The sequence below is a fragment of the Equus caballus genome, chromosome 26, assembly GCF_041296265.1.
Source record: "Equus caballus isolate H_3958 breed thoroughbred chromosome 26, TB-T2T, whole genome shotgun sequence".
Classification (NCBI taxonomy): Eukaryota; Metazoa; Chordata; class Mammalia; order Perissodactyla; family Equidae; genus Equus; species Equus caballus.
Genome location: NC_091709.1, coordinates 20,660,003 through 20,681,356, shown reverse-complemented (window position 1 = coordinate 20,681,356; position 21,354 = coordinate 20,660,003). Strand labels below are relative to the sequence as shown.

Genomic DNA, 21,354 nt, shown 5'->3' with positions numbered 1-21,354 from the left:
AGTTACTCTTGCTTTTTAAAATTTCCTTTTTTAATGAATAGACATAATTTCTCTTTTATATCTTTAACAGTTTATCTTTTAGATTCGTTATACTATACATAATACACAATATAATTTCATTAGTAGGTAGAACAAAGTGTACAATCAAGCCTTTCTTAAGAAAACCGGAATATTTGATACTTAAGATTATGGTCAATGTCGTAAGGACTGTTGTGATTAGTACTTCAAAGTTATTCTTCTCCTAAGTAACTGTTGCCTTTTCTTACCATGATATTCAATATTATCTTCTTTTGTTAGCCATATCCTGCACAAGAGAATTATTTATTTGTTTTTGAAGTTTAGTTATAGTATTAAAATAGTTGATAGTCATATGACCACAATTAAAATATTATTATAAGTAGAAGTAGCAGTTATAAGTAGAAAAAATCTAATATGTAGACAATAGAAAGTTAATTTCTAAATTTATGGGAGGATAATACATATTTCCTGTAACTGGAAATTTTAATCATCCGTCTTTGGTACTGCATTTGCTCTACCAAGGTACCTGGAAAACAACATCAGTAATGGCAATTTGCTCAGGGAAATTACTTATCTTAGAGTGGGGATAGTAAATGCATGAAATGTGTTACCTGTAATTCCTCGTTCCTCTCCCCACCATCTTCCCTGAAATACACACTATCTTCTGTAACTATGATGGACATGATTAATCATGACCTCTTTAACCGTAAGCCTGAAAGTGGCTTCAGAACCCTTCCCAACACAGGTCTCCATGGAGGTCTCAACAAACTATCCATGCTGGTGCAAGAACTGAAAACTTCTTGCCAATTTTGGTTTTGAGAGACAGTCTATCCAAACAATGGAAAATCCTAGTGAAATATTCTTGTGCCAAATATACAACAATTTTCTAGTACTGAAAATGATTACATTCACTGGAAACAATCTTTTTTTCCTCTCCCCTAAGGAGTTCAGGAGATAATTATGTTAGACACATTTTTGTCATCTAGTACTCCTTTTAATATACAGGGTGTGGTTCATCACCTTTTTGTTACCTTATCCTCACTTTAGCAGTCACCATCTTTTGATTCGGCAATTTCTAAAGAGTCCCTCAGTCAATAACTACACACTCTCTTAGAGTAAATAACTTCTGAAGATGATTAAGCAAATTCAAATTGTATTGATTTCAGCTAATTTCACTTCCAAAATCTATGATCATTTTAATGCACCTTTCTTTAGACTGACGTTAAATAATACAGGTATAGAAATATGCACACAAAATGCCTTTCATGTACTAAGTAGTCAGTATAAATAAGTATTTGTAAATGGATGAATATAAATTTCCAAGTTAATATCTATAATATAGTTTATTAATGTCATTTATTTTGTGTATAAACATAATCTGCTTTTAGGAACTGCTTCTATATTTGTGTCCCATTCATTTGAATATGGCTATATTTAGCTCTAATTGATTGAAGTTACCTCGTTGATGGCATCAATAGAGTGTAAATTCCTCCAGGATAGATTCTTGTCTTATTCATGTGCACAGTCCTGACCCCAAGTACAAAGTTTAGCCATAGAAGCCACTTTGTATATTTATATTGAATTGCCTAATGGAAAACCTTATGGTCTTTAATTAAACATCAGCAAATCATTTTCCTTGGCTATAATGTGGTTAAGTTATAATTTGTTTTTGTGTAGCTGTGAAATGTATGGTTTTCAACACTTCACTTGAAGAGTAATGTACGATTTGTCATCTGCTGTGGCTTTCCCAAGCCTCACAACTGTAGGCTTTTTCTCCATAGGGCCTACAGCACTTACGATCAGAGCAATCAATGTGCGCTAAAATGGTGAGGCGTCAGCAAGTGGTCTCATAGAGAAGGTGGGACTTGATCCTGCCCTTGAAGAAGTGGCTAGATTTTCGTAGGACGAAGAAAAGAGGAAGTGCGTTCCTTGAGAGAAAAACAGCGTGAGCAGCAGCTTAGAGACATAAGTGAGTGTGTCCATACCAGCCAGCAAGAAGTGTCAGAAGTTCTGCTTAACCAGATTGACTAGCATTGCTTGATACCATGCGGAATCGTGAATGTGCAATATGCTAAATTTGGGCTTTATTTTGTTAACTAAGGATGAGCTAGTTAAACTCTCTGAACCTCAGTTTTCCTCATTTGTAAACTGGAGAAATCAATACCTCACGCATAGAGAGGTTGTATTTACATAGTGAAATTAAAGATCAATCACTTGGCATGGAGCAAGCCCTCAGTAACCGTCACAACCATGTGGAGCAAAGCTTTACATTTTAAGAAGAAGAAATGATGAGAACTGGTACTTTCAGGAAATTAGTCCAGTGGTGTGATGTTAGATGATTGGAGAGGAAAGAGTTTGGAGACTAAGGAGCTGAAAGTTATTGCATTGGCTCAGGAATGGCGTTAAAAACACATATTTGAGTAGCAGGAGTGAAAATAAATGCGTACCACAGAGATTTGGAGAAAGATTTGAGCAGATGTAGAGGCCGAAAGAAAGTGTACATAGTACATTATGTTTTGCATTGTGTGTCCAAACTCCCCAAAGAAAGCAGTGAGCAAATATAGGTTTTCAACAGTGCATGTGGAGGGTTCAGAAGGCAGGCTCAAAACAGATCCTCAGGTCAACAGGCCATAAACAGAGAGAGCCTTGTGTTGGTACAGCTGCCTTCCAACCTGAAGGCAGGCAGAGAAGCCACTATGGGCTAAAGCAGCTATAAAAGTGGATTTCCTGGAGAAATTCTCGAAGATTTCAAAGAAGTAGTGTATGTGAGACAGTCCTGTGATCAAGAGCGACTATTTAGTGTATTTGTTTCTGGGTTTAATAGTTAGAGAGAAAGAAAGAGAGAAGGCAGAGAAATCGTGCGCTACAACAAGAATATAGGAGTGAGTGAGCCATGCAGAAGTCTACAATAGGGAAGACAAGAAGCTGAGCGGTTCAAAGGAGCCTGATCATGGTCACATTTCCCAAAGCTTTTCATTTCCATTTTATTCTATAGAGTTTTGTAAGAATTGGTGATATCAAGTGACTGAATTTTCACACAATATGCTTTCTACCTGAAAAAAAAGATATTTAAGACATATCCATATTATTTATTTTAAGAACTCCTTTCAACCAAAGTAGAATATCTTAATTTCTATTCAATTCCTAAAAGTACAGCATGACTTAGCGTCTAGGGATGCAGTGTAAATCATGATATAGGGTAATAAATCACGGAGAGGTGCAATTGAAAGTTTTAAATGTTTGAGTCTTTTTTACTCATAAAACTTGTTTTTGTTACATTAAATAGGCTGATATAAATAACCACTTTTACAGGTTATGGATCATTCTGCATTGATTTTTTTAGTTCTAGTTTCTTTCCTTTTGGTAATTTGCTTTGAGGCAGTTTCAATTTGCAGAAAACATCTCTAGTGGCACGTCAACTTCTGAAAGTACAGCTTTAGCATGGAAATTTTGACACCACTTTAAAACACTCTGGTGGAGTCAGAATCTGCACTTCCTTTAGATATTTTGCCGTTGATAGAAAAGATACTGAACCAGAGATCAACTAGACTAACTTTTGTTCTGAGTCCAGATGTATATTAAAGATATTTAGAGCATTGACATGTATTTGAGCATTGGGTTGCCTTTACCCAAGGTTAAATGTCAGTGTTGAAGGCCATGTTTCACAGCTCTGATTGTCTTTTAGCCTTCAGTTCCTTGACACCCCACACAACCATCTCCCATTGGCACCCCATGATAGTGTAATTATTTAACACTGAGGCAATTCTAACAGATTATTTTAAGTGAGTTAAATTTGTTTCAAACTCTTCAAAAGATCTCAGCACCTGAGTTAGTTAGAACAATTAAATCCTCGAATGCCTTTGGACAAAGACTGACAAGCTTATCTAGATTTAGCATACTATTATTGTAGAATATTCATATAAGCTCATGCTGAAACAGAATTCTGATATTCAGGAGCATATTACTAACCAACGCTGTCTGTGCAGTATTTAGATGATGTGAGAACTCATTGGCAAAGGGTGTATAATTTTTAATTTGCCAGTATATTTCAAAATACTGCGGATGTCTGACTCACATATGCAAATCTTTTCTTTGAACTAGACTGTGAAACTTTTCCACCAGTGCTTACCCAAATATTAAGTCATGCTGGAGATAAGATTTTTCTTGAAGACCCCAAAAGTTGGTGGGTGGCTAAGAAATAAAAATAAGGGTCAAGTTCTTTTGGTTTTGGTCAAAAGGTTGATTCACATTTCCAAAAAGAGACTCTAACTCTCCTTCATCTTGATAAATTTAGGCTGGTCATTGTTCTAAGAAACCTATTCGATTCCATTCTTCCTATCGAGGTAACTTTCCACACTTTCCAACCTGCTCTGATAGCAAGTTTCTTTGCAAATAGAAGACAGGATCAAAACTTTGTAATGGAATGGTATAGTGGAGAGTACATCAGTATGGCGAATTGAAAAAAAGAAATTTCTTTTTGCAAGTCCTGGTTCCTATAACAGTTTCCTCATTGGGAAGGACTCGATGATTTCTAAGAACCCTGCCAGCTTTATATGGTGAAATGACATTCTTTAATAATTAGAACTGTTATACAAATCTAGAGAAGAATGTAACAAAAACATGAATCCTCTTAAGTTCTTTTATATTATTCATTGCATTGTGTAGTAAGGACAGACGTACACACGTGTTCGAACACCCCAAATGATGCCTGTTCAGCTCTGTTTTTGTGGAAGCCAAGATTATGTGGAAGAAGGTAATCTGCATCCTGTAATTACAGGTAGTCTTCAATAGGCAATCCAATAACATACATTTATGTCAGAAAGTTAGTTTTACTAAAATAAATTTAGAACACAAAACTTTATTTTCTCCTTAAATGTGTCTGCACTTCCAAACAACTACGGCCTAATCCATATTAATGACATGTTTACAAATTGTTTCCGTAGAAAGTTATGTGACCACTAACTCTTTTTTTTAAAGACTATTTTTTCAGAGCAGTTTTTATCTCACAGCAAAATTGAAAGGAAGGTACAGAGTTTTCCCATATACCTTCCTGCCCCTACATATTATTAACTCTTTGTAAGTTACTTTTTAGCTATTATGTAGATACTTTTTTTTAACCCGACATTTTCTTATGGGAAATTTCAAGCATATGTAAAAGTAGCTACCATATATATCCCCATATATATCCATCACCTAGCTGATCATTAGCTAATGGCCAGTCATGTTTCCTCTTTATCCCATACACTTGCTGCCCCTCCTAGATTGTTTTGAATTACAAATAAAAAATAACAGTACTTCCTCAATATCATTAAATAGCTAATTATCTGAAAGTTTTCCTTAACTGACTCCTGATATTTTTGTTACAGTGGTTTGTTTGATCTAGATGTAACTAAGATCCATGGATAGCATTTGGTTGATACAGCTCTTAAAGGTTCTTAATCTCTACTTTCCCTCTCCTCTTTTATTTCCTTCTGTTGTTTACTTGAAGAAATCAGGTCATTTGTCCTGTAGATTTTCTCATTGTCTAGATTTTTCTGATTGACTGCATCCTCTTGATGTCATTTACCATACTCCTCTGTCTCTGTATTTCCTGTAATCTGGTAGTTAGATAGAGATGCTTGGTGTGATTGCTCTTTTTTCTGAAAATATTTCATTGGTGGTATTGGGTGCTTCTATTATGAAGCACATATCCTGGTTCTCTCTTTCTGTGATTTTAGTAGCCATTGATGATCACTAGTCTAGATCCTTATTGCATTAGGAGTTTACAAAATGGTAATTTCATGATTTCGTCATTCTTAATTGAGTAGCTAGAATATGCACAGATATATAGAGAGAAATTTTCCCTCGTTAAGTATTTAGTTACTCTGAAACATATTTCATACAAAAAAGACAGATTAAATGTTTATCTTTCCATTTATTTGCCAGTTTTCTCAATATAAGTGTAACATTTTCAAAGGTGACCACTGAATTTTTTCTTTTTAGTATCATTATGAACTCATGAATTTTGATATATTAGATATATTTAAATGTGTTCAGTTATTATTCTTATTGATGCTAAAATTATCCCATCTTTGGATACAATCTATTGCAGTGAGAATATTTTCAATATGGCTCGTGTGTAGTTTTGACATGGCCCAGTAGCCTTTGGCAGCTTACTTGCTTTATGGTATGACAAGATCAGAATTTTGACTGAGAATCTTGACTCCAGACACCATTAACATCATTGCTTGTTTTCACTGTCCCTCAAAATGTGTATTTATATATGCCAATATTATTAATAACAATGTGATTACTGAAAACTGGTTAAAATTCAATTTGTCATTGTTTTTTGTCCTTTGGACAGTCATACTACTGTTTTGTTAAATAATTCCTCTCTCTAAGTCACCAATTCAATGTGGAATTAGGTTCATTTGTTTCACTTTTATTTTGAATTTTTAGGGATTGTTTTTATTTTTATTTAAATTTGTTTATAAATATGTTAAAGTTACATGGTTTTAAAGTCAAATCTACAAAACAAGATATATTCAGAGAAGTCCATTTTCTCTCCTGTCCCTTTCACTTTGTTTATTTTGCCCCGTTTCTCTAAGAAGAAACATATATATTTGCCTGTATTAAAACATATATTTCCAGTCTTAAGTAAATGGCAGCCTACCATGTACATTTTTCTCTACTTGGTTTTTTTCACTTATACTATATCCTGGCGATCATTCCATAGCCATATAAAGAAATATATTTCAATTTTTTACAGCTGCACACGTTTCTGTTGTTTAGATTTACCATATATTATTCAATCAGTCCCCTCTTGGTGACTATTAGGGTTTAAAGGTTTTTGATAATATAAAAATTTTACAATGAATGTGGATGTGTAAATCAATTTATATCTAAGTCTGTGTCTGGTATAAATGTCTAGAAATGGAATTGCTCTATCAAAGGGCAAATACATATGTAATTTTGCTAGTTTTGCTAAATTATCCTCCACAGGTGTTGTGCCATTTCACAAACACATATCCAATGGCACAAGGACAGACTGTAAAGATTTATACAGAGTATAGTTGACTAAATATGATCTAATGTTGACAGAAAGAATTATCTAAAATATGAATTGCATTTTTATTTAAGTTACTCTTCTGTTGATAGTTATTTGTCTATATAATGGCTCTATCTTGATGGGAGCTGCTGTCACAAGATAATATTTGCTAAATCTAATCTAGTACGATTATACAATGGAAAATTATTAGTATTCAAACACATTCTCATTTATAAGGGACAATTATCTATGAAGCCAACTTGCTTCCACATGCTTCACCTTTTCATTAGAAACTTAACAGGAATAGAAATTATAAATTTGTTCATTGTCCATACCTCATATGAGACATTAGCCTTTTTCATCGTAAGCCATAACCTATACATTATGTAACCATCTCAGAGAGTCACTAACTTTTAGACTAAAGAATAATGAAATTTTTTAAAATGTCATTTTCAATGCTTAGATTTGCTTCTTAAGGATGTCGTAGCATGGATTGATATTATACTCCTCTGGCTTCAAGCTGTTGAGTGATTTGTAATGAGGTGACTGACAAAGTAATAGTCCTGAAGCCTTCTTAAACCACTACTCCTAAATCTACTTCTCTTTATCAATATAATGAGGGGAGAATTAATTTTAAAAGGTGGTGACTATTGATTACTTAATGGCAGAAGATAGTGAAGAGAAATGCTGAAGGGAGCCTGTTCTGTGCCCTCCTGGGCAACACGACCCATTATCCAGTGGTGGAAATCATGCTGTAACCTTCATTAATATTTAATAGGCAGGATGCAGGCTGGATGTAGGCTACAAAATTGCCCTAGGCATAGGCTCCGAGAGGCCATAAGAATGTTCCAAGTATATAAAAGAGTAACAAATTTCCCTGTGTTCAGATTGTTTATAAGCAGCACAACAATACACTCAATTCCTTTTTTGTGATCTCTGGGCATTGATGGCCTGGTGGAAATGCCTACTAGGCAAGTTGAAGTGATTAATTCTCTGTGAAGTGACTCTAGGTTAGTAAGCCCTGCATGAGAAAACTTTGTATTTTCCAGTGTGGTGCTCAATTTCAGCCCTTCTCTTTCTCTCCTCTTGCCACAAGCTGAAGGGCTTGTTCAGCAGGGGTGGCAAGTCAGCAAAAGGCGTTAATTGTGTCTAACACAGCCATCATCCTTGGGGCGACATTCTGCATCACGCTGTCTATCAAGTTAACCCCCTGTCACATGTCAGGATCTTTTTATTTCAGTTCATTTAAAAGGGAAACAAGGAGTTTTAAAGATAGCTGGTGGGGAGACATGAGTATAAGAGTGCCTGTAAGGACTAAGAGCCTTTGAAGCTGACGAACTAAAATGGGCTGTGACTTCTGAAAGGACAATACAAGGTTTTATAGATTACTGACTCCCTTTATTAACTTTTCAAATCACCAGGTTATTTTTCAGTACCATGAGCTTATTTTGAAAATATTATAAGCTTGAAATGAGATAAAGTCCTTAAGATAGAATATATTCTTAGGATTTATGGGTATACAAAGGACATAATATCAGATATCCACCCTCCCAAACAATGTATAAAATTAAATAGATAGTGAGGAAGTATCAATTTTTTGACCAATGACTCTAAAGAGTTTTGAAAATATGTCTAGGAGAATCATTTACTGTGTAACATAACAGGAATTGTTTATAATTACCTGCCTAGAATAAGTTATATAAGAATAAAAATTTAGCTTTGTAGGCAAAACGTCTCCAAGGGAACAAGTCTTCTATTAACATATGGAGCTTTTTCTCAAAACCAGTGAAAGAAGTTGACCCAGAGGTCTCATTGTAATTCCGTGTTAAATGTAGAAAAATTCAGTTTTATTCCCAGCCTTAGACTGTGCATGCCTAAATGCTGTTTTCAGTTTATTAATAGGTCTGTGTGTATGCCTTCTCTTTCTGACACCCAGTAGAGAGTTTCAAATTATCAAGAGTTAGCAATGGGAAATGCATTTGTGTTCATTTTTTTTGATAAATGTGATCTCTATGGGGCATCATGGTGGATCTACTCAGATGCATGTTTTTGTTTTGTTCTTGTTATTCATTTAGTAGTTGGTTGGTTGGTTAGTAATACTTGCCATTTCCAGGAGCAAAAGTAACACTGTAAATTAAAAATAATTTAATAGATTTTCTCGGAGGTGCCTAACACTCTAACTTAAAACATATGAAGACATTTATCAGCTATAAATATTACAATGTTAATAATAGTTATACCTTCAGTGCTTTCAGATATTCCAGAGCGAAGAGCTTTTTAATCTTGTATCTGCGAGAGTCCCATGCTTGTCTGACCAGAATCTATTCAGCAGCATTAGCAGTGAACGTCACAAATCCTAAATTTCCTCTCCTTTTCCTTTTCCATTTTACAGCGCAGCAGCAGTTTTGGGAATTTTGATCGTTTTCGGAATAATACTGTATCAAAACCAGAGGATTCAGCTGAGGTTAGTATTTTATTCCATTGTTTTGAATGTTACACAAACATTAGGAAAAATTATGAAGCCAGTATCACTTTTGCAAAGTACGTAAGAAAAAGAAATTTATTTAAAAATCATAGCCTTGGATATATTCTTGTGATAAATGAAGGATTATTTAGTACCTAGCACCACGCTTCGTGCTAAGAGTAAAAGGCTCTCTAAGAAGCCTGACACAGGTTTGAGAAGGCAGAACGTGAACTTGAGAGGAGGGTTACAATTTAAAGCAACACAGACAATCCCAAATTTTCCAAGCATTTCCACCATAAAATAATATATGTGTTAACTTTTATATAAATTGTAATTGCTGTAATTTGGGAGATGATTAAATGGCTTAATTGTAAATTTGCGAGGGAGAGCCTGTGGCTGCTCCGTGGCGTGCTCGCACTTCTGCCATGTGCATTGAAATGTCGCAGTACTGTCCGTTCCACACGCATTTGCAAATCTTGAATACTTTAAATGCAACTTGGAAAAGCTTCCCATAAAATTAAATTTACAGAATAATAATAACTGCATTTAATTGACCACTTACCATGAAGCAAGCACAATGCTAAACACTTTACCTACCTATAGGGTAGGAACTCTTAGTATTTTTATTTTACCATTGAGGAAGTATGTTTTATTGAGTAAGATCACTTCTAAATTACACAGCTGATAAATGACAAATGCAGAATGTAACATCTTGTCCAACATTTGCTATTCTGTTATACTATCTCCTAAACCACGGGCCAACTGTGATAAGTGATTAATGAAGGATGTAACAACCGGTAAAATCGCAGAGAGGAGGGATATATACTGAGAAAGCTGAAGATACGTGTTTATCATTGAATCGATTCAGTGACTCCACATGGGGCACCTTTGTTTAGATCAATATGTTTTAGATCTTACACACCTCTTAATTATTCATTCTAGTTATTGTATCTTTCTTTTTTCTTCTTTTATAGAATTTTTCCCATTATTGTCTAATTTCTCAAAATACTTTTTGGATTCCTATATGCATCCATGTATAATATTTTTAAATATTTTTATTTCAGTAATGGATGTTCTAGACAAAAGAAATGGAAATACAATGACATCTATTCTATCTATCTCCATTAGTACATATATATACATGCAGATGTATTATATATATATATATATATATCCCATTTTACTCATCTATATTTTCATACACATATGCTTATGGATAAACTTGTATACAGCTATAAGCTCTATCACTATTTACATAATTGTAGATAACACAGTGTGGTATATGCATATAAATAGTGCAAAGCCCTGTATGTTTTATTTTGTTAGCATGTCATATAGACCTTTAACTTTCCATAATCATATGTAGATATGTCCTACTGTTATTCAGTTTCTAATTCTAGAGTTAACCTATAAAAGTTGGTCATGCTCATTCAAGTTCATTAATGAGTAATGGTGGCCTAATAACTTGTGAACCTGATAAAGTAGTTCGCACATTTTTCAACAACCCAGCATTCATTTTGTTCAACAAATCTTTATTGAGCACCTACCTACTCTGTAACAAAATTTCTGTTAGATATTCAGAAAGTACTGTTACAATAACAGATGAAAATTCCTACTTCATGAAGCCAAGAGTCTAGGGGGAGACAGATCTTAAATTAACAATAAAAAATACATATGTAAATAAAATTATGATTCAGGCTATAAAAGAGAACAGCATAGAAAAGTGTTAAAATTAAAAACATATTGAGGTAGTTTCTTTGAAGCTTCTGTAAATAATGATAGAAAAACCTGAAATTAAAAATATTTGTGATACTTCTTTTGAAGCTTAGGCAATGGTAAGTTAACATAGGAAGTAATAAAATAATATCCTTATTTATTTAGTTTGTAATTGTACAATGAAGACAAAGTTTAAGTAGAGAAAAGAGAGAAGAAAAAGGTTAACTCTTAAATTCTAAGATGTTTCCAAGTTATATTTTATTCAATGGTTTTGAATTAAGCAAAGAATCTTGCCTTTATAACCTTGAGTGTAGAAATTAATAAAGTGCAATGAGGGCTTAAATTGGCTGTCCATTCATATTTATCATAGGCAATTTGGGGTAAGAAATGAAGCAAAACATAGTATTGATTAATAATGATGTTAACTATGTGGTGAAACCTTCATATTAAAATACCCAAGTTCACTAAAGAGAAGTTTCCTGTGATTTTTCATATCCAGGAATGACTGGCTGCCCATCTATCGAGAATGGTCGGCAGTGCTAGAAATGACCTTCAGGGGTCCTTTCTTGCACATCTGAAATACTAAGGCTATATAACCCAAATATGTCCTCCAAAAAAAAAAGAATGAATTCAAAGTTCTACATGAGAAATTTCACTTGTTCACAAAATATTGAGGGTCAGTTATGCTACTGGAAGTATTTTAGACACTCAGAATAAATAAAACATAAAGTCTCTAGTTTCACAGAGCATACATCCTAATGGGAGATGCAGGCAGTAATCAAATGAACAAATTGGGTAATGGTAAGTGCTTACAAGAAGAATGAATCAGGGTAAACAAACAGGGAATATGGACAAGTGTGTGGGCTATTTTAAAGAGGGTGATCAGTCTGCAAGTTTCTCTCCTATTACTTGGCATGCGAGTAGAAACTTGGATGAACAAAGGAAGACTTTTGTGGATATCTAGGGGAGGCCAATGGCAAGAGCAAGTGCAAACCTTGATGGGAACATGAGAGAAACAGCAAGGGGTCTAGTATGGCAATACTTAATTAGAGTTGTGTTCAAGCTTTAGCATGTGTCAGAATCACTTGAAAAGTTTGTTATAACACAAACCGTCCCCAAGTGATGCTGATGCTCCTGGTCTTGGGACCACATTTTGAGAACCACTGCTATAGTGAGCAAGGGAAATCTGAGAAGTAGCTAGAGGTGAGATGGTGAGCATATTTTATTTCCTATACACTCTATATAATGTAATGTGTATTACATTATAATACATATTATATTAATTATATCACATTATTTTATGTTATATTATAGATCCTTGTGGGCTGTGAACTTTGCTTTATTCTTTGTTAGATGAGAAGTTATTGGTTTAACAAGATTTTTGATAAGCACAAGGCAGAAGCAGTCCAAAGAGAGATTTGATTAGTATAGCATGTGAATTACATGAAGACTTCTATGCTAATGGCTGGAACCAGCTCATATTTGCTTTTGCTTGAGAATGTGGGAAATGTGCATGCATACTCACCTGCAAGATGAAAAAATTGCAGTTTCTTATTGGATTTAATTAACTCCAAAACTTCTTAAGAACTATCCATGACCATTTCAATTGCTACAAGAAGAGGATATTTTAATGCCTGTTCAACGTGGATAGATGCTGCAGCCTTTCTAAAGTCTCCAATCAACTATCTTCCATCTAAGTGGACATAATCACTCATTAGGCCTAGCATTTAATTCTATTTTGTCCATCTCAAAAACAGGAAGGACTAAAGTGGTGCAACCATACAGCTATTAAAAAATAGCTAAAATTCTGTATAAACATTTCAGATGTGACGCTCAGGTCCTTCAACATCACAAGTTTTACCCTCTGAGTTTGTAACATAGGTAACCAGGCCTAGACAACTTTAAAAGTGTGTGTTGTGTCTAGATTGAAATTTTGGAGGCGGCTGCACAGAATGTATAGGAAGTTCTCCAGTATGAAATCTCTCTCACGGTGTTTTCAGATCAGTGGTTTTTATTGCTTTATTATTTTGTCTTTTGCAAACAATTCTAACTAGGTATATGAAGGGGAAGCCATATGTGAAAGTGGAGAACAAAATAAAACTTCAAATAATGGAGGAAGTTTAGGTAAAAAAATGAGAGCTATTTCCTGGACAATGAAGAGAAGAGTGGCTAAAAAGTACATCAAAGCCCTTTCTGAGGAAAAGGTAAGTGTACTCTGTTAATCACTTGTGTTTTTCTATTAATTTTTTCTTGAAACATTCACCAGGCTCTTCTTCTAGACATAGAAGTACTTGGTGCTTTATGAAGGACTTCAACATCTATTTTCCCCCTCAATAATTGTGCTCAGAATTTGGGTGGAATAAAGTACTATTACTCCCGTTTTAACAGAGGAAACTGAGGCCCAGAAAGTAGTACGTGAAGAATATGTGTCATTTATGTCACACCAAGCGGCAGTAATCATCCCTTTTTATTGCCAAATAATATTCCATTTTATAGATAAGCCACATTTTATTCATCCTTTCATGAGTTGATGGACATTTGGGTTGTTTTCTCTTTTTGGCTGACACAAATAATGCTGCTATGAATATTTGTGTTCAAGTCTTTGTGTGAAAATATTCTTTCATTTCTCCTGGGTAAATGGTAACTCTGTCTGATATTTTGAGAAACTGGCAAACTATTCCCCAAAGCTGTTGCATCATTTTACAGTCCCACCAGCAATATATGAGGGTTCCAATTTCTCCACATGCTTGCCAACACTTGTTATTGTCTGTCTTTTTGATGCTAGCCAGCCTAAAGCGTGTGAAGTGGAATCTCAATGTGGTTTTGATTTGCACTTCCCTGATGACTAATGATGTTGAGAATCTTTTCATGTGCTTATTAACCATTTGTATATCTTCTTTGGACAAATATTTGTTCAAACTTTTTGCTCATTTTTTAATTGGGTTATTTGTCTTTTTATTGTTGACTTTTAAGCATTTTTAAAGTATATTCTGGATACAAGTCCCTGATCAGATATATGATTTGCAATATGATATATTTTCTCCCATTCCATGGATTGTATTTTCACTTTTTTGATGATATCTTTTACAGCACAAATGTTTATAATTTTGATGTAGTCCAATTTATCTATTTTTTCTTGCTTGCTTTTAGTATTGTATCTAAGAAACTATTGCTTAACCTAAGATCACAAAGATTTGTGCTATGTTTTCTTCTAAGAGTTTTAGTTGTAGCTCTTAAGTTAATGTATGATCTATTAATTTTTCTGTGTGGTGTGTGGTAGGAGTCTGACTTCATTCTTTTGAATGTGGATATCCAGTTGTCCCAACACTATTTGTTGAAAAGACAATTCTTTGCCCATTGTATGATCTTGGCACCCTTGTTGAAAATCAATTGATCATAAATATACGGATCATAAATATGTGAGTTTATTTCTGGACTCTCAGTTCTCTTCCATGGATCTATATGTCTTATGTCCATTGTATTTTTAACCCACTTCAATAGAACTTCTTCCCTCAGTACTCCATTAAGACAGTTGTCAGAAACAGTATTGACTTCTGCGTTGTAAAAACCAATGGTCACTTTTCTTTCTTCTTACATTAATTTTTAGCTTTATTTGACACAATTGAAGACTTCATTACGTATGAAACATTCTCTTTTGTTGGTTTCTTTGGGCATTGTTCTGGCTTTTCTTCTTTCTTATAGTTTACTTTCTTGGCTCTGCTTTCTTTCACGTCCCTCCAAATATTGGGTCTTCCGGAGGCTTGTTCCTGGATGCTCTACTCACTCTACTCTCCTCATAAGTCATCTCATCCCATCTCAGGACTTTGTTTTCCACAATTGTATCTCTAGCTGTGATCTCTTTACTTATCTGTTGTACTTATACAACCAATTGCTTTTTGATATCATAACTTAAATGTACAGTAGATATCTGGAACCTAATGTCCAAAACTGAATTATTGATTTTCTATGCTTTACCGGGAAAAATTGTTTCTTATCTAGTCTCCCTAGTAGCAATAGACAACATTGCCATATCTCTAGATGCTAGAAAGGAAGGAAGGAAGGAAGGAAGAAGGAAGGAAAGGAGAAAGAAAGAAAGAGAGAAAAAAAAGAAAGAATGAAAGGGAAAGAGAGAAAGAGAGGGAGGGTGGGAGGGTGGCAGGGTGGGAGGAAGGGAAGGAGGAAGGAAGAAAGAAAGGAAGAAAGCCTAGGAATCATTTAAACTTTCTTCTTTCATTTTTCACACCAATTCATCAGCATGTTCTCTCTGTTCTAACTCCAAAGTATATCTAAAACCCTTAATTTCTCCGTGTAAACTATTCCTGCTTTAGAGAATCAACCTCTCTTGCCCAGATTACCATAATAACCACCTAATTGGTTTCCTTTCTTCTACTTTTTCCTCCATGAAAGCCAAAAAGTTCTCCGAAAAGTGAAATTCAAAACACATCACTCACCCTCTTAAAATTTTACGATGCTTTCACAATGTGTTCCCTTACAATGGTGTCTTAATTCCACTCCTCTGAGAAGTAGTGCCCAATAAGGGAATAGACACACCAAAAATTTATTAGGGAAAATGCTTGTGAAGGATAAAGAAAGTCAAGAAAAAATGGGCAGGGAAGCCTTCAGACTGCAATGCAAGTCTGACACCTGTAAAAGGAGAGGAAGAAGAAAGGAGGATCCATTCAAGTCTCACTTCAACACTGTTCTGAGAAAGCTTTGGCCAGATTGATGGGGAGTCCTTGAACTAAAGTTTTCCGTTAGAGGAGCCCCACCTCCCACCAGAATGGACTCAAATGGTATCCCCACTGTTTATGTCATGGGCAGTGAGCATGGCTTCCATGCAAACACAGTGGTGGACACAGAGGGGCAATAGCTGGGGCCCTCAGTACAAGAGGGTCCTGCAGCAAGAGATCTGGGTGGCACCTTTGCATGGCCACCATACATGGTCTATAAAGCTCTTACTGATATGGCTCCAGTCTACTTCTCTGAGCTCATAACTTAACACTCTCTTAGCTCTCACTCAACGTCAGCTTGTAATTTTCCTGTGGCATAACCAAAACTTATTCTGAGTTTCATTATTGTGTACTTGCTGTTTCTTTTGCTTGGAAAACTGTTTCCAAATCTGCATATAAGTTACATCTTCTGTTCATTCAGATCAAAACTTCAGAGCATGTATTATCTTATGGAAGAGGTCTTTGGACGTCCATCTAAGTCAGCCAACCTTCCCCCACCCTCATCCCAGGAGCTAATCCTCCCACATCACCCAGCGTTATTTCCTTCTTAGCACTTATTATTCTCTGAAATTGTCTCGCTCATTTGTTTACACACATCTCTCCAAGCACTACACACACACACACACACACAGCCTACCACACTAAAATGTGCTTCATTAGAGCAAGGACCCTGTTTTCTTGTTTACCATGGGATCCCAAGTTCCCAAAAAAGTGCCAGATACCTAGAAAATGTTCTATAAACTTGTGTTGAATGACTGAACAAACGAATAAAGGAATGGATAAAAGCAGAGAATCACACTGAGTGTATATCACGTGTGTATTCTGAAGTTTGATCAATGCTTAGAAATGCTCAAAAATGAGAAAGATTCAATTACATTTTGAAAAATATTAAGAAATTCATAGGTTTTGTCCAAACTATCTAAATATGGAAAACATTTGAGATGTTTTCAAGCAGATGTAATTTGTTTTGAAATTGTCTGTCTTTCATAATTTTATGCAAGATTTGCTTTTCACTTGACTAGGTGGCAAGCACGGTATGAGATTTGTAAAGCTTCTTAGATAAGCTTTGCTTTAGAATTGCAAAGTGTGCATGTTTTATTCATATCTAGTGATTTGGTAGGGTGCAAATAACTGACATGAAACAACTATGCAGAGTTTAAACTTGTAATATCAGATCTCAAAGGATTAGTAATGGCGGTAAATAGACGATAAAGAGAACATGAAGAAATAAAAGTGCTTTAACAGATAAAGCACAGATGTCAGTAAATCTAGCATTTCTGATTAAATAGTCTTGATATGATATTCATCCTGATTTACAAAAATGAACCATTATAATTTCAGTTGAATTCCATAATATGGAATGTTTCATTTAAAGAATTTTTCCAAGTATACTATAAATGTTTTGCTAGAAATTGAACTAAAGATTAATGGCTCTTATATTTTATGCTGATGTATTCCTAAGTATTTTATTGCTAAAATATGTCTCGTTTGTTAAATTAATGCGCACAGCGAACATCTCCATGGAAATCTGTTCTCAGCACTTAACCTCTGATATGTTTTCCTGAAGGGTGAGGAAGATGGAGAGGATGTCCTCCCATATCGGAACAGTGACCCTGTGATTGGGACCCACGCAGAGATCTCCCTCAAAACCAGTGACTCCATGGACAGCCTCTATAGTGGGCAGAGCTCATCAAGTAAGGCTATAAAATAAGGGACAAGATCCTAGAGGGAAGGCTGGGTTAAGTTAATTAAAACCAACAGATTTGCTTCTCTGGAGCTTGTATATCAAAATAATAACAAGGTTCTAGCTACTTGATGAGAGAAATAGCAAAAATCTAGGATGTGTTGAATCTATAGAGTTACTATTGTTTAAAATGATGCATAGTATATTAGCTAGAAGTATGTATTATTTTGAAACTTTTTAACACTATAGTCAGCAGGGCTTTGGGAAATATGCCTCCAAAGATCATGTTGGGTAATTAAATCTGCATCCCTAAAATAAAAGCATATGCTGGGGAGAACTAGCATTATACTGAGTCAAATTTTTAAAAATGACTTGAAGTATTCAGATCAATAAAATCCTGTTCTCTGTCTCTTCTTCCCTCCCTCCTTTACTCCTTTCTTCCTCCTCCTCCTCTCCACCCTCCCCTCTTCTCCTTTCTCTCTCTCTCGCTCTCTCTGGCTCTGGTTCTTGCTCTCACTCTCTCTCTCTTTCTTCTTTTCTCTCTTTCCTCTCCTCCTCTCTCTCACTTTTTCTTTCCTTCCTTTCTTTTGCTCCTGAAATGTTCTGAAAAATGCGGAACATTTGTACCAATTCTGACATTTACTTTTTAGGTCTCGTTCATCATTAGTGAGTAAAGATTGAAGTGGTATGTAAATACTAAATAAGAATATCACCAGTTAGGTGGCAAAAAGGAATCAACATATGTTTAACAAGGATCTTCTAAAAGCAGTGGTATTTTTGTAGGAGGAAATCACTCAGGATTCAGTCACATATCTGCTACAATCTTTGAATGAAAGTACTGATACTGCAGGGCACCTTATAACTTTTTATGTGTACACTGTTAGACATCCCTCTAATCTTTTCAGGGCTTTTAAATGTTTTTTGCAGTTTATTTTCGATTTCCTTTTAAATCAACGGCTTCTGTTATTTGAATATGGATCACAAAGACCAGATGTTTCAAATATCCTGAATTTTATTCCTATTTTCTTATTGGCTGTAGAACAGTTATTTTGTGAAAAAAAGCTAATGCAGAAACATTTGAGGGATATGTTTTTGCATGTGTGAAATTTAGATTTCATTAGTATTCATTTCTGTTGGAAGTTTTAAAATTCTAATTGCGATGCTGAATGTAGGAAAGAATTTTATTAAATGAAATGTACCATGAAAAAGCAGGGCCTGGGGTGACCATGGAAGGGAGGGTGTGAAGAGATGATAGTCCATTTAGCTGTTATCATATGCAACTTAATTTCCGTGATTAGAAGTAATTCATCTTTCTTTTACACCAGTTCATATATAGTATGGAGCATCTCCAAGGTCTTTACCTTTTTTCCATGATTATTTGAATGAATTCTAGAGAAAGCAGGACTCTACCTTATTGAACAGAGGGCTGAAAGGTCACACTGAAGGAGAAAGTGAAGTGAGGGCTGACAGTGGGGGAGAAACTGAGAGTTACTTCCACTGGGAGCCATTCTTGTCCCCAGACAAGCAGCAAAAATGGAATCTCTTTTCTTAGTTTCCCTGGAGGTTAGAACTCAGAGAGCAGAGGACGAGAGAGCAAGGATTTGGAGCAGTTAAAATGCCCAGTTTAGAACAGTTTTGAGCCACTTAGGAGCAGAGACATTGGAACACACCTCCTCCTTCCCTCACACTCACAGAGCAAGCAAAAGGGCTCCTTTTATTCATAGAAATATGCCTCAAAATGGCTTTGGGTACGCAATAGGAAGCCTGGGAGAGCCTTTTTGCTACGCTGTGATAAATTGTAAGGAACCTAGTGTCTCATGCTTTGACTGTTCATGATCAACAGCACACACAGATCAAACTGTTGCTGTTGTTTTCTATCTTTGTTTACATGTACAAAATTAATTATCTGGCTTGTACAGGGGGTTAAGTCTATGCTGTCCACCTCTTTAGCAAGTGTCTAATGCTCAAAACACGGTGCTACTGGATCGGATCATGGAGATCAAAGTGAGAGGGTGTTTGGGTTATTGATTGAAGAAAGAGTGGTCAGATTGGCTGGAGACAGGTCAGAAATGGCTCAGAGTACAGAGGTCTCTGCTGGAGAGTGACTGGGAGGCAGAAACGGGGATAGGTCACTTAGAATCCCCTCAGGAGGCTGGCATCTAACACTTTAGTACTATCACTGCTTAGTTGTGTTCAGACAATGGTTCAGAACGTTACAAGCGTTAGGTGAGAACTGTTAACCTCTGCTTTGCCTTCATCAGGTGGAATTACAAGCTGTTCAGATGGTACAAGTAACCGGGACAGCTTTCGACTCGATGATGATGGCCCCTACTCTGGACCATTCTGCGGCCGTGCCAGAGTGCATACTGATTTCACACCAAGCCCCTATGACACTGACTCCCTCAAAATCAAGGTGCGTGCATATCATATCTGCATTCCAGATGACTTTTCTAGTGCTGGTTGTATGATCTGTTTCAGGAAGTACAAGCAGTGGGAGCTGGAGGGTGATTGTGTTCTTCCCAACAGTACAACTGGAGACTGGTTTACTGTGGCAAGAATTTGAACAAAACCTGAGAGGTGTGGTAGAGAGGTCAGTCTGTCTGTTGAGGGTATTAGCATAAGATTCTGTCATGTAGATAATGCAGAATCAGAGCCTATCAGGGGAGAAGGAATTGCCTACATTTTTCTGAAAACCAAAAGCCTCACAGGTGGTTGGGTGTGTCCAGCTCTGCCTGATAACTTTCTGGAGTAAAAATAATGAAGCCAAGCAGAGGGAGAGAAGATGGAGTATCAGGCAAGAGCCCAGCAGACCAAAGGCCTTGGGAACCAGATTTGGCTGGGCAATTTCAGTGTTTCAGTTGGTTGCCATGAGTAGCTAGACATCTTTCTCTCAGTGATATTTGCTCCTGAATTCCCTGTTCTTACTCTTATCCTCTGTATTTGTTTTCTTTTGCTGTGTAACAAATTACCACAAACTCAGGGGCTTCAAACAACACAAATGCATTATTATCTCACCGTTGTGTAGGTCATATGTTTGGACATGGCTCAACTGGGTTCTCTGCTTAAGCTCTTGCTGGGCTGAAATCAAGGTGGCAGGAAGGGTTGTGATCTCATCTGAGGCTCAGGATCCTCTTCCAAGCTCACTGGTTCTTGGCAGAATTCAGTTCCTTGTGGCTGTAGGACTGAAGCTCCTGTTTTCCTGTTGGATATCAACTGTGGGCCATTCTCAGCCCCTTGAGGCTGCCAGCCATGGCCCTCTGTGTAACATGGCAGTTTGCTCCTTCAAGGCCTGCAGGAGAAAAGCTCACTCATGTTTCAAATCTCTTTATTTTTACCAGACTAAGTCAGAAACACTCAGATAATCTCACTTATAATTAAAAAATTAACAAATTTGGGACATTAATTACATCTGCATAGATCCTTCTGTCATACAACACAATATAATCGTGAGTGTGAAATCCGTTATGTTCATAGTCCTACGTTCACCCAAAGGAGGAGGTGGTTACAGTAGTACAAATAGAAGGTTTGGTGCTAAAATATTATTCCTTTTCGTATCACAAAATGCTACAGCTAAAAGGATAGAATTATGCATTTTTCAAACTGTCAACACTAAACAATGTTAACCAATAGTTATGATGTTATGAAGCATTGATATTATTATTTGAAATTCAAGGCATTCAGCTCTCCTCTTTATCCCTTCCATGCTATCAAATCG

The 21,354-nt window shown here is 35.9% G+C and overlaps 1 protein-coding gene across 2 annotated transcripts in view; it reads left to right on the top strand.

Annotated features, from left to right (window-relative positions):
• Positions 1-21,354, top strand: part of SAMSN1 (SAM domain, SH3 domain and nuclear localization signals 1) — a 131,806-nt gene that overhangs the window by 93,500 nt on the left and 16,952 nt on the right. For both annotated transcript variants that reach the window (XM_023630393.2, XM_001498489.6), the window contains 4 exons: positions 9,438-9,509; positions 13,280-13,429; positions 17,523-17,649; positions 19,901-20,052. In XM_023630393.2, coding sequence (XP_023486161.1) covers positions 9,438-9,509; positions 13,280-13,429; positions 17,523-17,649; positions 19,901-20,052 — 501 coding nt within the window. The remainder of the gene's footprint in view (positions 1-9,437; positions 9,510-13,279; positions 13,430-17,522; positions 17,650-19,900; positions 20,053-21,354) is intronic.